The 18,293-nt window shown below is 40.9% G+C and overlaps 1 protein-coding gene across 1 annotated transcript in view; it reads right to left on the reverse strand.

Moving 5' to 3' along the window:
- The window catches only part of WDR37 (WD repeat domain 37), a 312,422-nt gene that overhangs the window by 72,440 nt on the left and 221,689 nt on the right, over positions 1 to 18,293 (reverse strand). Inside the window, exons 9-11 of the mRNA XM_082258129.1 lie at positions 16,956 to 17,000; positions 7,885 to 7,961; positions 3,699 to 3,933 (exon numbers count right to left, since the gene is read on the reverse strand). Coding sequence (XP_082114255.1) covers positions 3,699 to 3,933; positions 7,885 to 7,961; positions 16,956 to 17,000 — 357 coding nt within the window. The remainder of the gene's footprint in view (positions 1 to 3,698; positions 3,934 to 7,884; positions 7,962 to 16,955; positions 17,001 to 18,293) is intronic.

Here is an 18,293-nt window from a genome sequence, read left to right on the forward strand (position 1 = left end):
ATCTGAATCTCTGAATGCACTAACCAGAGATTGTTAATGTATTTCCTTTTTGAAAACAGCTACCATATTGTAAAGTAAGAAATTATACTATATTATATATATATATATATATATATATATATATACACACACACTAGATTACTAAAAGTATTGGGACGACTGCCTTTACACGCACATGAACTTTAATGACATCCCAGTCTTAATCCGTAGGGTTCAATATTGAGTTGGTCCACCCTTTGCAGCTATACCAGCTTCACCTCTTCTGGGAAGGCTGTCCACAAGGTTTAGAAGGGTGTGAGGTCAGGCACTGATGTGGACGAGAAGGTCTGGCTCATAGTCTGTTCTCCAATTCATCCCAAAGGCATTCTTTCAGGTTGAGGTCAGGACTCTGAGCAGGCAAGTCAAGTTCCTTCACCCCAAACTCGCTCATCTATGTCTTTATGGACCTTGCTTTGTGCACCGGTGCGCAGTCATGTTGGAACAGGAACGGGACATCCCCAAACTGTTCCCACAAAGTTGGGAGCATGAAATTGTCCAAAATGTCTTGGTATGCTGATGCCTTAGGAGTTCCCTTCACTGGTACTAAGGGGTCCAGTCCAAACCCTCAAAAACAACCCCACACTATGAACCCCCCTGCCCAAATTATTTGGACCAGCGCACAAAGCAAGGTCCATAAAGACATGGCCTCAACATTACCCGATAGAACACCTTTGGGATGAATTAAAGCGAAGACTGCGGGTCAAGCCTTCTCGTCCAACATCAGTGCCTGGCATCACAAATGGGCTTTTGGAAGAATGGTCAAACATTCCCATAGAAACATTCCTAAACCTTGTGAACAGCCTTCCCATAAGAGTTGAAGCTGTTATAAGGTAGGCCAACTCATTATTGAACCCTACAGACTAAGACTGGGATGCCACTAAAGTTCATGTGTGTGTAAAGGCAGGCGTCCCAATACTTTTAGATATATATATTATTGTGTGTGTGTGGGTATACCCCGTTTCCCTGAAAATAAGCCCTATCCCGAAAATAAGGCCTAGCGTGATTTTCAGGAATGGCTGAAATATAAGCCCTACCCCAAAAATAAGCCCTAGTAAAATCCTTGTAAAAACACGTAATTGGCTTTGTAAAAAGATTATACAATATGCAGTGTGTCTCCTTTGTAACTTTATTGTGGAAAATACCTTATTTACAGCGCCGCAGGATGCTCACATGACCCGCCGGAGATCTTCTCCTCCCGGCTGATGTTGGTGGCCCCTCCCTCTGCAGTGCTTGGAGTGGGGCTGACATCAGCGGGGATCTGAGCCCCTCCCTCTGTAGTATTCAGAGAAGGAAAGTAGAGCTCCTGAGGGTCACATGAGTGCCCAGCAGCGCTGTAAAGAAGGTATTTTCCACAATAAAGTTACAAAAAGGAGACACGCTGCACTTTAAAGCGAAGTTCCAGCCTAACCGCACACTCACCTGTCCCACGGTCCAGCGATGCGCCGTCTTCTCCCTCTCTGCTCTGCGGCGCCGGCATCACTGATGTGGGCACCCGGCTGTGACAGTTTGCGGCTTCACAGCCGGGTACGCACTGCGCATGCGCGAGTTGTGCTATGCGTCGTGATTGGCCGGCAATCTTCTGGGACCTCTGACATGTTCCAGAAGATTGCAGGGAGTGAGGGAGAGAGGAGAACTTCCGCTCAGGGCGCCGCGGCGCTCCGAGCGGAAGTGGGAGCGGGTACCTGTCAAAACTAGGTACCCGCTCCCCCCCCCCCCCCCCCCAAAAAAAAATGACATGCCAAATGTGGCATGTCAGGGGGTTAGGACTATTTAAAGCGGAAGTTCCACTTTTGGGTGGAACTCCGCTTTAACCACTTTACCACTAGAGGATTTTGCTGTCTTACGTCTGGGCCACTTTTTGCGATTCGGCGCTGTGCGACTTTAACTGACAATTGCGCGGTCGTGCGACGCCATACCCAAACGAAATTTACGTCCTTTTTTTCCCACAAACAGAGCTGTCTTTTGGTGGTATTTGATGACCTGTGCGATTTTTACTTTTTGCGCTATAAACAAAAAAACAGCGTAAATTTTGAAAAAACAATATTTTTCACATTTTGTTATATGAAATTCCCCCCAAAAAAATGTAAAAATCAAAATTTTTTTAATTTTTTGGCCAATTTGTTTTCTGCTACCTATGTTTGGTAAAAAAATTCACAATAAGCGTATTTTGATTGGTTTGCGCAAAAGTTATTGCGTTTACTAACAAAGGGAAAGATTTCTGTCATTTTTGGTGTTTTTTTTTTTTTAACGCGTAATGGCGGCGATCTGCGATTTTTTTTGCGGGACTGCGACATTGCGGCGGACAGATCGGACCCTTGACTGACATTTTTGACACTTTTGGGGGTACCAGTGACATTACTGCAGTAATCAGTGAATCAGTGCTATATATATGCACTGTTACTGTAAAAATGACACTGGCAGGGAAGGGGTTCATTTTATTGGAGAGGGAGGGGTTAATGTATGCCTGGTGCTTACTGACGTGTGTAGGGGGAGGTGACTGTGTGAGCCAGGGACAGATCCAGGGTTCAGCTATGCTGAACCCTGCAATCCAACCCTGCCTGTCACTTGGGAGATCCGCCCGCTTGTGTTTACACAAGCAGGCGGATCTCCACACTAGATCCCCGACAATCGGGGAAGAGCGGCGGCGATCGCCGCTGCTCCTCCCCTGGCCCGACTCCCGCTGTGACTGAATACAGCGGGAGCAAGCCTCCGGCAGCCGAGAAAGGGGAGTGTCTGACGACGATAACGAGCCACTTTGCCGCAGTAGTACTACGGTACTCAGACGGCAAGTGGTTAAATACTCTTTTTACAAAAATCGATTACATAATTTTACTTTATCAGAGGTTTATTTTTGGGATTACAGAATATCATAATGCTGACTCCTAAGCTGATAGGGGGAGAGAAGACAGGGGACACAAACTTTTTTTTAACATTTAATTGTTTTATTTCAAGTTTTTTAGAACATAGAGAGGGCTAAATGACACAGCACAAGCTGTCTATCATGCTTTAAAGGATCGGGATATTTATTTTAGGGTCGTAATCACTTTAAGATTATACGTACCGTAAAAAAAAATAAGACATCCCTGAAAATAAGCCCTAGTGTGTTTTTTTTTTTTTGTAGACAAAATTAATATAAGACCAGGTTTTATTTTCTGGGAAACATGGTATATATACATATATATATATATATATATATACACACACACACACACACACACACACACACACACACACACAAGTTCCTGTCTGGGAGTGGCAGTGAGTGAAATAGTTTCTTAAAAGGTCAGAATTGCAATAGCAGATGCTGTAAACTGTGCATTGTTCTGTTGTAACACATGGTGGCAGCTACAGTTCATGTGTGCCACTAGTTATCTGCAGTGTTCACCTGCCCCAGTGACGATCGCTCCCAGACTGCTGACATTTAAAATGTTGTCCTGCCAGCAGGAAAATCTCAGCACAGGGTGAGTGTAATATCACAGATATGATGTGTGAAATGTATTACATTTCACACATCTGTAGGGCAGTGTTGGCCTGCTTAAATGACAGTTTAGGGTATAAAGCCCAACACTTTGATCCATCTGCCCCAAGGAGACTTCTAGTTGCATGAAAAATGAAGCCACTCGTAACGCTGTGCAAGAATAGCACCATTCATATCCTACCTGTAAGAGAATGGACCAGCTCGGACGTCTCTACGTCATACAGGTTGGCTGTCCTGTCCCAAGACGCAGTGACTGCCTGCTTGCCGCCAACCAACCAATCTGCTGCTATGACCACTCCCTGATGGCTTTTCAGCGATGTGATTGGGACTCGAACAGTGGGACAATCACTAGAAATATCTCCATCCTGGTCAAGCTCGTCTTTATCTGAAAATTCCACCTCTTCTTCTCCAGAAATCTGCTAAAATTAATCAATATCAGGGTTAGCATTACAGCAAATCGTATGTATACACCTTCCAAAATAAAATAAATGTGTTATTCCTGGTAAAAATGGAATGGTTACTCAAAGCAGTCAATCAGATGCTTTTTATTCCAACTTGCACTATAAAAATAGTAGCTGAAATGTCAGTGGATGCTATGGAGACATCACTTTCTCCTTATAATTTCAAATGTACCACCATAAATAAAAGCAGATAATTAAAAAAATAATCATATCTTTTTTGGAGAATATAAAAATCTCTGTTAATTCATTCTATAACTCTAATTGTTTTAAACAAGACCAGAGAGGGTATTTTAGTTGAGAAAAAACGTGAAAATTGTTCAGAAACACTGGGGGATAATTACTAAAATTGGAGCATGCAAAATCTGGTGAAGTTCTGCATAGAAACCAATCAGCTTCCAGGTTTTAGCCCACATTCAAACTGAACGCGGCTTTGAAATTGCGCGAGTTCAGATTTCAAAGCCGCATTTCAGTCTGACTTCAGGGGCGACCTAAAAGACATCTGTGCGGGTTCAAGCACAGATGTCTATTGAAATCGTCCCCTAAGTCACCAAAAGTAGTGCATGAACTACTTTTGGAAATCGGTGCAGAGCCGCAAAGGTTGGCGATGCACCGATGGGAATGTTCCGATTGCCGGCAATAGACTGCGATTTGACCTTTCAAATCGCATGTCAAATTGCGCCAATGTGAACAAGGGCTAATTGTCAAAGCTTAATTGAACAAGCTAAAGTTAGAGCTGATTGGCTACCATGCAGAGCTGCACCAAATTCTGAGCACACCAGTTTTAGTAAATCTCCCCCCCTGTCCTAGGTAGTAGGGATAAATACTTCAAACTCTACAGAATACAGACTAAACTGCTCTATTCCCATTGCAACTGGTTCCCTTTTCAGTGCAAACATTTGGCGTTTCTGCATGTGAATGGGTAAAAGCTGACAGAGTGTGGTTTCTGTACTGATCAGCCTTTCAATCCAAGAACACAGTGTTAGGGATGCACCGATCCGATATTCAGATCGGATATCGGCCCCGTTACGGGCAAAATAGCTGGATCGGGGGATCGGTAAAATTAAGAGATCCATGGGCCGATCCGGTTTTGCTCTTTACATAGCATGTTAGGAAGCAGAGAACAGCTGTCAAAAAAAAAAAAAAGAGCCTCCTGCAAATGCCTTTCAACTCTCCCAGTTAAGTAAACACAATGATTACAATGTATCTTTTCGTTCCGTCCGGAGGAGGGAAGTTTAACCCCTTAAAGACTAAACCCATGACATTTTAGATTTTGAATGCAAAATTGGTATAAGGTATCTGCCGATACCGATCCGTAAGTATTATTTTGTTACAAGCTCACAAAACAGTACTTCCGGATCTGACTCGGGATCAGCGATTTCACAAAGCAAAAGATCGGGATCGGGACCAAAAAAGTCGGATCGGTGCATCCCTACACAGTGGTAAACATCCCACACTTAAGCCTCATGCACAGACGCTTTCAAGTGTCAAACGTAAACTGGGGTATTTCTAGAACAGACAGCTGCAGCGTACAGCCACCCATAGTAATGAATGACTGTAGGTGGATCCATGCCATATACTGACACACGAGGCATATATGTGCGCTTGAGTGTTTATGTACAGCCATTCTTTAATATGGGCTGCTGTTCCTAGCTGTCTCCTCTGGGCACAAAAATAAGATCGTAATTTACGCCAAATGCCTGAAAGTATCCATGTGCATGAGGTCTAAGTATCACCATTTCTTCTACTAGCAGCTAAAAATCGGGTTGCTTTGGTGTTTTTGGTGTCATCTCTGCTTTGCAGATTTTGCTAAACTTCAATGGATGTGTGCTGTTTGGTCCTAAGAGATGGAAGTACACACGTGAAAAACTGTCTCAACTTCAGGCAAAACTTTTTATTTTGCTATGGATAGAGCAGGAAAGAGATAGAGCATTTGCTTTTTTTGCCATTTGTGTTCTTTTTAACGAATTAAGGGCCGCCCTATAGCAGTTATACTGCTACAGAGCAGCACCTCTGTGTAAAATTATGTATATAAACAAGTGATCTGACTCTTCCAGGTAGGGGGCACGCATGCGCGCCACCGGCGGCTCACTGTTATTACACACAGTACCCCATGTCTGCCGGCACCTGCCGACCATTAGGCAGAGACCCAGAAACAAGGCAGATCTTCGTTCTGACAGGGGAGAGGGGATAGAGTTAGTGTCCCTGAAAAGAAGGGAATAAATTCCAACTTTTTCCCTAGTAAAAGCACCTCCCACAGTTCACATAAACACTGCTTGGGCACACAGTTAAGCCTTTGATCGCCCCTGATGTTAACCCCTTCCCAGCCAGTATCATTAAAACAGTGGCAAGACATATTTTTTAGCACTGATCATTAGTGTCAGAATGTCACTAATGATCGCAATATTGCAGTCCCACTAGAAGTACAAAAAAAATCCCATAGTTTGTAGACGCTATAAATTTTGCGCAAACCAATCAATATAGGCTTATTGGGGTTTTTTTAACCAAAAATACGTAGCAGCATACATTGGCCTAATTTTTTGAAGAAATTTTATTTTTTTATTGTAGGTTTTATAGAAAGTAAATGTTATATAGAAAGTAAAAAAATTTATTTTTTTTAAATTTCCGTTCTTTGTTTACAGTGCCAAAAATTAGTGATCAAAATATAAATAGGTGATCAAATACCACCAAAAGAAAGCTCTATTTGTGGGGGAAAAAAAGGACAAATTTATAGATAAAGAATTGCATGACCACGCAATTGTAAGTTAAAGTAACAGTGCCATATCGCAAAAAAAATTCACATTTAGGAGCAAGTTACACCCATATTTAGGGTGTAACATGCAACATACTCTTATGCAGCAAGCTACCGCAACCAGCGATCCCAGCTTTGTGACAATGGGCAGGGAACCTTCTCTTCGCACCTGCTGTCACATTTTTAAAAACAGCTTGGCCATAGGGGATACTGCCTAGACAGTTCATCATTCATTCACAGTTTCCTGTAATCAGACTACAAGCACCGTCAGATGCAAATGATGGTTTGTAGTTCTCAGTGAACTGTGAGGGCGCTGGTGAGACCTCTGGTAGTTCATTGATTTTTCCTTCCATTCAGTAACTGCCTGCCCTTATTGGAGGTATGGGCAAACAGCTTACTGAGAGACTGCAGGATCCTGGAATTGCACCCGTGCTCTGCTGATTATGGGCGCTTTAAAGGCTGCAGAGTTAAAAAACAAAAACGTGTATATATATATATATATATATATATATATATATATATATATATATATATATTATAATATTATTATAATATATTATTATAATATAATATATATATTATTTTTTTTTTTTTACAAAAGGTGAACTTTCTTTTAAGATTTCCATTCTCTTTCCATCAGATCAGGAAGTGATTAATAAAATCTACAATCTCTGGGCTAAAAGAAAGGCACAGAATGACCTTTCCCTCTGGCTGCTAGTTGCCTGGCTGTTGTGTTTTTTTCAATGGCTTAAATACTTTGTGTCACTAAGCTGGAACATGTAGGCAGCTAAACAGCTCTGACTTCACTGGCTGCATAACCAACTAGCAAAGAACAGACAGTCAGCAGGATAAGATTTGCTGCTCTAAGGAATGTGCATAACAAGTACCAATGATGTAAAAAAAAAAAATAGATCCACCCCAAGGCCTTTAATTTTTTAAGCTATTTGCTGCAAAAAGGAATGTGCATAACAAGTAGCAATAATGTAAAAAAAAAATAAAAATAAAAAATAGATCCAGCCCAAGGCCTTTACTATCTTCCTCATGTCGGAGAAAATGTATGCCAGTAGATATAAGCATGTGGTAACTGAAACAAACATCACTATCATCGTAGTCTGCTACCCTTAAGGATAATGTCCCCTTTTCACAGGTGAGCTTACACTGGTATCTGCCGTCGGCTGTGGAGTGGGTAACTGTACCACGTAGCGCCAAATGTGAGCCGTCTGGTCCCCAGATGCTGCAGGACAGAAAACAGAGTCAAATCACATTCTTCAGTGCAAATACATTTTGGTTTTATATAATTGTAACAAGGCTTCATGCATCCCCCATGCATCTTCCTCGTCAGTCTGGGATATTACTGCAGTCAAGAATGCAAACATATAATTCTGCCTAATGCCAATACACTAGAAAAAGATTGTGCTGAACATTCATGGTGGTGGCTCCCATATGCCCATTAGCTAAGCCCAGCATTTGATTGTCACAATGCTAGCAAATAATCAAGGAGCCTGCTACAAAGACGTTAAAAAGGTCATAGATAATATAAAAGGCTTCTGAAATTAGAACGATTGTTATGCATTTTTGACTTAATGTACTTCAACTATACTGTATGTCTGTTCCCAATACTAGTTCGAAGGCACCGTGGAATGATGTACCACACCCAGGCAAAGGCTCCTGTATAGGTCTTTTATCCTCAGACGCCTGCTACATCATCCAGTGTCAGAATGCTTCTTCCATAGGTCGGCAGGCAGAAGGGTTCTGTACTACTACAACACTACTATAACAGTTGCGGTTTCCACATGAGACTAAAAAAATACTAGTAACTAGCAAACTGTGTCTGTATATAACTATCAATATTTCCATGGCATACCTTCATCTATTGGGTTGAAGATTAAATGGGTAAAATACTATAAACTAGCAAACTGTCCCTGTATATAAAATACATCCGGAAAGCATTCAAATAGCTTCACTTTTTCCACATTTTATTTTACAGTCTTATTCCAAAATTGATTAAATTCATTATTTTCCTCAAAATTCCACAAACAATACCCCATAATGACAACGTGAAAAAAATTGGTTTGAAAGCTTTACAAATTAACCACTTAAGCCCCGGAAGATTTTACCCCCATTCCGACCAGGGGGTATTTTGCGATTCGGCACTGTGTGAATTTAACGCACAATTGCGCGGTCGTGCGACGCTGTACCTAAACGAATTTGACGTCCTTTTTTTCCCACAAACAGAGCTTTCTTTTGGTGGTATTTGATCACCTGTGCGATTTTTTGATCACGCGCTATAAACAAAAAAAGAGCGTCAATTTTGCAAAAATAACAATATTTTTCACATTTTTTTATATGAAATTCCCCCCAAAAAAAATGTAAAAATCAAAATTTTTAAAAATTTTCGGCCAATTTATTTTATGCTACCTATGTTTGGTAAAAAAAAAATCGCAAAAAGCGTATTTTTATTGGTTTGCGCAAAAGTTATCGCGTTTACTAACAAAGGGAAAGATTTTTGTCATTTTTGTTGTTTTTTTTTTTTAACGCGTAATGGCGGCGATCTGCGATTTTTTTTGCGGTACTGCGACATTGCGGCGGACAGATCGGACCCTTGACTGACATTTTTGACACTTTTGGGGTTACCAGTGACATTTCTACAGTAATCAGTGCTATACATATGCACTGTTACTGTAAAAATACACTGGTAGTGAAGGGGTTAACTTTATTTGGAAGGGAGGGGCTGTGTGTGTCCCTAGGGGCGTGGTTTCTACTGTGATTGGCTGTGGCTCTAGCTGTAAGGACACTGATCAACGGATCTACATACCAGATCCGTTTTATCAGTGTCTTTGCAGCGAGGAGAATGACAGGCAGTTTGTTTACACAAGCTGCCTGACATTCTCCCTCTCCCCCGCCGATCGCCGAGTGACCGGCGGACATCGGGTCCGCTGGTCACACGCGCGGGGGGGGGTCCGTGACCACGCGGGAGCGCGCCCCGGGGGGCGCGCGCTCGCTCCCTAGACCCTCACAAGCAAGCAACGTAGCCCTACGTTAGTTTGCCTGTGAGGGGCTGACCGCCGACGTAGATAGTCGTGCGGCGGTCGGCAAGTGGTTAAGAAAAAAAAAAAAAATGAAAAAAATCACATGTACATAAGTATTCAGAACCTTTGGCACCAATTACAGCCCCAAATCTTTTTGAGTATGATGCTACAAGTTTGGTACACCTATTTTTGGGCAGTTTCTCCCATTCATCCTTGCAGGACATCTCAAGCTCCATCAGGATGGATGGGGGCATTGGTCCACAGCCAATTTTCAAATCTTTCCAGAGATGTTCATTTGGGATCAAGTCTGGGCTCTGGCTGGGCCACTCAGGACATTCACAGAGTTGTCCCGTAGCTACTCCTTTGTTATCTTGGCTGTGTGCTTAGGGTCGTTGTCCTGTTGGAAGATGAACCTTTGCCCCAGTCTGAGGTCCAGGGTGCTCTGGAGCAGGTTTTCATTAAGGATGTCTCTGTACATTACTACATTCATCTTTTCTGACTAGTCTCCCAGTTCCTGCCACTGAAAAACATCCCCACAACATTATGCTGCCACCACCATGCTTCACTGTAGGGATGGTATTCGCCAAGTGATGAGCGGTGCCTGGTTTCCTCCAGACACAACGCTTGGCATTCAGGAAAAATATTTTAATCTTTTTTTCATCAGACCAGAGAATTTTGTTTCTCATGGTCTGGGAGTCCTTCATGTGATTTTTGGCAAACTCCAGGCGGGCTGTGGTGTGCCTTTTACTGTTGAGTGGCTTCTGTCTGGCCACTCTACCATACAGGTCTGATTGGTGGAGTGCTGCAGAGATGGTTGTTCTTCTGGAAGGTTCTTCTCTCTCCACAGAGAAACGCTGGAGCTCTGTCAGAGTGACCATTGGTTCTTGGTCACCTCCCTGACAAAGGCCCTTCTCCCCCGATCGCTCAGTTTGGCTTGGCGGCCTGATCTAGGAGGAGTCCTAGTGGTTCCAAACTTCTTCCATTTACGGATGATGGAGGCCACTGTGCTCATTGGGACCTTCAATATTGCAGAAATATTTCTGTACCTTTACCCAGATCTGTGCTTTGAAACAATCCTGTCTTGAAGGTCTACAGACCATTCCTTGGACCCCCATGGCTTGATTTTTGTTCTAAAAAGCACTGTTAACTGTGGGGCCTTATATAGACAGGTGTGTGCCTTTCCAAATCATGTCCAATCAACTGAATTTACCATAGGTGGACTCCAATCAAGTTGTAGAAACATCTCAAGGATGATCAGTGGAAACAGGATATACCGGAACTCAATTTTGAGCATCATTGCAAAGGCTGTAAATACTTATGTACATGTGATATTTTTTTTCTAAATTTGCAACGATCTTAAACAAATTCTTTCACGTTGTCATTATGGGGTATTGTTTGTACAATTTTGAGGAAAATATAAAATTTAATCCATTTTGTAATAAGGCTGTAACACAACAAAATGGGGAAAAAGTGAAGCACAGCGACTACTTTCCAGATGCACTGTAACAGCTATCAATATTCCCATGGCATACCTCATGTATTGGGCTAAAAAGTAAATGGGTGCGGCATCAACAGCCAGCTGATAACTGGCAACATCATGGCTCAACATACATATTTGCCAGCACACAATGAATCTTCTAATAATGTCCAAAATCTTTTATTCAGAGGTATTACATCAGTGCAGAAGAGTGCAACGTTTCGGAAAAGTTGCACTCTTCTGCTGTGATGTGATCACTTTGCATAAAAACTTTTGGACATTATTAGAAGATCCATTGTGTGCTGGCAAATATGTATGTAGGTTAATTTGTCTATACTATACATGTGAGTGCCCCTCTCTGTACACTGTGCTGTGAACTATATTCTCCACATTATACAGTTTGAAGAATAATGCACAGCACAGTGTATACCGTACAGAGTAGTAAACCCAGTGGAGTAGGCAGTTGCCTAGAATAGATAGAAAAGTACACAAAATGAATAGTGTGGGGTATACAATGCACAGCAGTGAGTGGAGTAGTGTAGAGTATAAAGTCTATATTAGTGACCTGGTGTGGAGAATGTAATGCACAGCAGAGTGTACAGAGTGACATGGAGTATGTAATGTACAGAAAAATGTACAGAGTGAAGCCGAGTGGTGTAGATAATGTAGAGCACAGTGCACAGAGAGGACAAGTGTGAGGTATATAATGTACAGAGTCGGGCAATATGCAGTAAAAAATGTACAACACTTATAACAGATGTTACTCCTGCAGAAGTTTGTCAAGCTTTCCAAAAGAAAAAAGATCAGAAGTTTATTATGGGTTACCACAAACAACATAGACCGTCCATAACTGGCCCATTATTGGTTAGAATATCAACAGATTGGTGCATAGAGAAAGAAATTGTCAGCAAAACCTAAAGTCCCCCATTCTATGCAGAAACCACACAAGAAGATTGAACAATTTCTTTATTCAACACATATCTGATCCTAACAGTGGGGAGAACAGATCCCTTGGTTGTCAATGAAAATGTCCCCCATCTATAACCAAACTTTAAGTCTGCATATTATATTTATTGTAGTGCTTAGGTAAATAAAAACTTCAGCTATGTTAAGACTCTCTGCCATATACTTTTCTGGGATTTTAACATACTTTTCAGCATGGATGTTGCTCCACTTTCTTAAAAAAAAAAAAAAGGACATAAACTTAATTTGGGTACAGCGTCGCACGACCGCGCAATTGTCCGTTAAAGTAACGCAGTGCCGAATCGCAAATTATGGCCTGGTCAGGAATGGGGTAAAATCTTCCGGTCTTAAAGCGGTTAAAAATACGCTCTTTGAGAATTTTTTTGTCAAAGACATGTAGCTAAATACATTTTGGCCTAAATATATGACAAAAATTGAATATATTGGATATTTTTTAACTGTCAAAGTAGAAAAATATTGTTATTTTTTAAACATTGTCGCTCTTTTTTATTAATATCGCAAAAAATTAAAAGCGCAGAGGTGATCAAATACCACCAAAAGAAAGCTCTGTTTGTGGGAAAAAAAGGACGTAAATTTCGTTTGAGTACGATGTTGCATGACCGCGCAATTGTCAGTTAAATTCGCACAGTGCCAAGTTGCAAAAAGTGGCCTGGACGTAAAGCAGGAAAATCCTCCGGTCCTAAAGTGGTTAAACTAAATTTTTCTAAAACCGAGCTGATAATATGCTCCCTCCATGACTTTTCCATCAGGGTCAATAATGCAACCATCAATCCCTCCCCTCACACCAGGGTATTAGGAGTAATTCTAAACTCGGACCTGTCCTTTCCGCCCTAAATCCAGTTGTTGTCAAAAGCTTGTAGACTAAACCTCCGCAACATCTCTAAAATCTGCCTCTTTTTAATTAACAAAACCACCAAGCTACTCATTCACTCCCTTGTTATCTCTCACATTGACTATTGCAACTCCCCTCTCATAGGCTATTCCCTCTTCAGTCTATCATGAATGCTGCTGCCAGACTCATCTACCTTACCAACCACTGTGTCTGCCACCCCTCTTCGCCAATCCCTACCCTGGCTTCCGATCGCCCAGCGAATTAAATTCAGAACACAGTAAACCCCCGCTCCATCGTGGTTCAGTTTTTTCCCGTCCCGGTATATTGCGGTTTGTTCTGTAATGTTATTTTACTATATAAATCATTAAAAATGAAATATTTTTGTGTTTTCCATAGCTCTTGCTATGTCTCTCAGTATCTTTTGTGTGTTTAAATGAGTTTCTATTGTTTTAAAAGTGTGTTTGAAGACCTTAAAATGCTTTTAAAAGTACAGTGACAGTAAAAAAAAAAAAACATGCCTACAATGCATTTTAATAGGGTTTTTCTATTTTGCGGATTTTCACTTTTCGCGGCTGGGTCCGGAACGTAACCCCCGCAATGGAGGGGGGTTTACTGTACTAACAACAACATCCAAAGCCATTCACAACTCTGCCCTAAGCTACATTACCAAATTTTCTCAAAATAGCACCCAAAGCCACCTCTCGGCTTCTCTCAAGACCTCCTGCTCTCAAGCTCCCTTTGCCGCCTCCTCCTCCCATGCTTGTCTTCAGGACTTCTCTGGAGCTTCTCCCGTCTTCCTGAACTCTCTGCCTGGGTTCACACTATTATGAACACAGACATTGCATGGGATTCGTACCGCATTCCTGTGCAGATCATACGCGATGTGAATTCAACCTTACAGTTTGTATGGCTGAACCCTCATTGCATTTTGCATGAAAATGCTGCAGGAACCTTTTTGTTCCCGCACTGGAATCGGATCGCATGGGTGTTCACACCCAAGTGATCCAATTTCTTTCCAAATTCACAGTTCGCACTGTGATCTGCCAACCGATCTGGGGGTGTCATTAACTTTTTATTGACAGCAGTTCGCAGAGGGTAGTGTGAACTGCCTGCAGGAGAGATGCGTAGAATCGCGCTGGTTCCCGCATCGCATATGTGTGAACCTAGGCTCTTCAGGCGATCCCTGAAAACTCATCTATTCAGGGCAGCCTATCACATCTCCAACTAATCTTTTACCGCTTCCATCAGCTCATTCCCCAGTTACAACCTTTTGCCCCACTCTGATTGTAAACTCTTTTGAGCAGGGCCCTCTTAACCCATTTGTATTTTATTGTATTGTAACTGTACTGTCTCCCCTTTTATATTGTAAAGCGCTGAGTAAACTGCTGGCGCTATATAAATACTGTATTATAATAGTAATATTTTATTTCTGACATGTAGACTGTGAACATTAGGACAACTAAAACATTTTATAACGATTTAAGTGGAATTTTACCCACAACTTAATAAAAAAACAAAAAAAACAAGGTTCTTTAGCAAGGAACATACATTTCACATTCATATTATGCTACCAAAATTAGTGTGTGCTGTAAATTGCCTCTAGCATTGCTCCTGTTTCTTCTTGCTGGAAGCTTCCATTTTGCTAAACTCCAGATTCCCTAAACAGCAGTAAATCATAAAGCAGAACTAAACCCGTCAATTTAATGGTTTCATTCCTGGAATGCCAGGATAGCTGTCACATTTGCTTGTGTCCTTAACCAAACTGTCAAACCATCAAATGGCTGGTGTCATAACTGATCACATGTGCAGCACCATAGCAGTTGCAGATCCAACAGAAGCAGCTTTCATGGCTGTAAAGGATAGGAGGGATTAATGCCACTTTAAGGCTGGCAGTAGATCGGCCTCTACAATCTTGGCAGTGCCTAAAAACCCCTAAAATTGGAGAGCAACTGAGTATGTGCAGAGCAGAGTGAAACTGGCCTTTAAAAAAGTATAAAACGTTTTTTTTAATGTTTTACAGAGCTTTACCTGCAAAAGGGGCCACCCTGAAGTCTTCTAGCAGCACTTAATTTTCTGACTAAAGTTTAACTTTAACTGACAAGTTTTGCTCAGTTGTTTGAAACAATGAAGGACCAGTACCCTTTAGCGCAGTGGTTCTCAAATCCGGTCCTCGGGACCCACCAACAGGCCAGGTTTGCAAGATAACTAAATTACATCACAGGTGATCTCATTTGCTTCTCAGTGATTGCAGTATTCTAGTCTGCATCCCCCAAGGTAATACTTAAAATCTGGCCTGTTAGTGGGTCCCGAGGACCGGATTTGAGAACCACTGCTTTAGCTGAATGGCCCTTGTGCAAATAGCCAGTTGCATTAAAACTTTCAAATTAACTTAAGTACCTAAAGTTCAATGAATATGTATGAATCTAGAAAGACCTGAAATAAAGTAAGGCTATGTATACAGGTATTTTTCCTATGTCTTTATAATATTTATGCATTTACATTTACTTCAAATGGAGGAATACAGGCAAGCCGAGCTCAAAAGCCCATTTACACTAGCTGTTGCTGAGCTGAGACTTCCCTATCCCATCTGACGTTAAGCAGGCATACCGGTCTACCGGTTCCATTTCCACAAACAGATAAAACTCTGCTCCTGATTCCTTTGTTAAAATCAGCCTGAGATAAGCTTGTATATGAGTTTATGCTGTAGATGGGAGCTTGATTTTGTAACTACCTGCTCCTAGGTATTTACATTCCAAGGAGGAATAAAAAGCCAACATTCAATCCATGTATAATATCCATAAAATATCTTTAAAAAGTGTTACTAAACCCACAACAGTAAAATGAGTCTGTAAAGCATGCTGGTTATATTCACTGTGGAACCTAAGGGGTCAATTCTCTGCATTGTGTAAAAAGGCTGTTTGATCCGGTCTTCTATGATCTTCCCCTTCTTTTACTGTCCCCACCCATGCTCTGGGGGAACTCTGCTCAGTTTGGCGTGTATTGCTACAGAGTTTTTTTTTTTTTTTTTGGTTATTTTTCTTGGGAGGGTGCATGTGATCAGCACAGGGCCAATCAGTGCTGTCCAAACAGAGGGTCAGGGGTCTTGCAGGCTCATAGGATAGTCCGAGGAGGATGAAAACTCCTCCTACAAGCTTTAACTGGGCACACATAGAAGTCATAAGACTGCTATATACTGCGGAGGGGAAAAGGTATTTAAGAGTTTATTTTTAGTAAAATAATTGCATTTCCATGTATTTGCTCCACTGTGTACTGTGGGAGACCAGATATAGTGAATGCGGGGTCCTGGGTTTAGTAACAATTTAAATAGTCTTGTTTTTGACAAGTATATCTATAGGCATGAACAGAGGGGGCACACATATTGTATTACTTGTGTTATTTATTTTTTAATAGGTTTTTATATACAGCTGTCAAAAGTAACTTAGGCAGCCCCAAATTTAGCCTTCTTGTATCCCCTACATAGCAGTACATGAGGAGGGGAAGACCTGTATGAACACTTCCTTCCATCAAACACAGAGAGCATTGAGAAAAGGAGCGAACAAAGATGTTCTCAACAATGTGCTGCTTCTCCATTATGGTCCAAACTGACAGATTAGGGAGGTTTGACTAAGATAGGACTGTCTGCAGAGAAGTCTTAGTGGGTGTAGGCTGCATTGTGGGAAGTATGTACATGAATTACAAGACTAGATAAACCAAATTATACAATTTTGGGTGGGTAAAACAGTTCCAATATATGTACAGTTTTTTAATAATGCATTCAGCTGTTTGCATAGAAGCAAAGTTTTAGCAAGTTTTGATGAAGCACTTTACCCCAATCCCAATAATGCAAAAAGTCAAATTCAACAATAAATACAATTTTACAAATGATTAAAAAACTGCTATACTTGCCTGTTAATGCGATTTGATCACTGGGATGAAATTTGATTGAGTTTACTGCAAAAGAAAAAAAAAAACAGTCAAATTATTTAGTGAAAGAAAATGACTAAAGCTTTAAAATATTACACGTTTATTTAGCACAATATTCATCAAACCGCGGTACAAGGTTACCAGCAAGTAAATAACACAGAGACTTTGGAGTGTGCAATATTATGCTCTATTGGCACTGTCATTTCTGTTTTCACCCACTAGGTGGGGCTATATGTTCTCTTTATTGAGCTCTATGCAAGAGGAAGCTGTAATTGCCTATTTGTTTTCTATGGTTTTGTACAATACAACTTTGCATTCTTTTGTGAGCATTTATGGAACTTGTATGCTTGGATGTGTTCAAATAAAATTTTCTTCTGATAATAAAAAAAAAGAAAAAAAAAGAAGAACAGAACAATGATAAGGAATAGCATATGGCAGGTAAATACTTTCCTTTCATTAGGTTTTTAACCATAAAAGCTGAATTCAGAGTTACTTGCACAAGTCATATGGACTGAACAACAAATTAGTGCAAACAAGATCTTACAAAAACAAATCATATACTTAGGTTATACAATAGAATATCATATCGATTTATAATACCACCAACAATGTAAATGCATAGACCTTAGTTCTCCCTCTTCTTAAGGAGCAGTCCTCCTTGGGTGCAAGGACCTTTGTTTTCATCTTCCTTCAGACTCACCTCTATTTCAGGTCTAATGTACAATATACTGTATATCTTTATAAATAAATGTTCTATTTAACTACCATGGAGATTTATGATGTTTTAGAGTTTGCTCCTTTCATTTCAAAAGAAAAAGTAATTATGATACCCAACTGGATTTAAATAAAAAAAAATAAAGCAAAGTCTAGCCATTAGTGTTTGCTAGCTTCTTCCTCCTCCTCCTTTGAATGTGGCCCAACTGCGAATGGGGTTCTGACTACAGAAAATAAGTTCAAGACAGGCATTAGGCAGTCTGGCCCTTGTGCTCTTTAAACACTTTACCACCGGAGGATTTTGCTGTCTTACGTCTGGGCCACTTTTTGCGATTCGGCACTGTGCGACTTTAACTGACAATTGCGCGGTCGTGCGACGCCGTACAAAAATTAAATTGACGTCCTTTTTTTCCCACAAACAGAGCTTTTTTTTGGTGGTATTTGATCACCTGTGCGATTTTTACTTTTTGCGCTATAAAAAGAGTGTAAATTTTGAAAAAATAACAATATTTTTCACATTTTTTTATATGAAATTCCCCCCCAAAAAAAAATGTAAAAATCAAAATTTTTTTAAATTTTTGGCCAATTTGTTTTCTGCTACCTATG

The sequence above is a fragment of the Pelophylax lessonae genome (assembly GCF_965119305.1).
Source record: "Pelophylax lessonae genome assembly, chromosome: 5".
Taxonomy (NCBI): domain Eukaryota; kingdom Metazoa; phylum Chordata; class Amphibia; order Anura; family Ranidae; genus Pelophylax; species Pelophylax lessonae.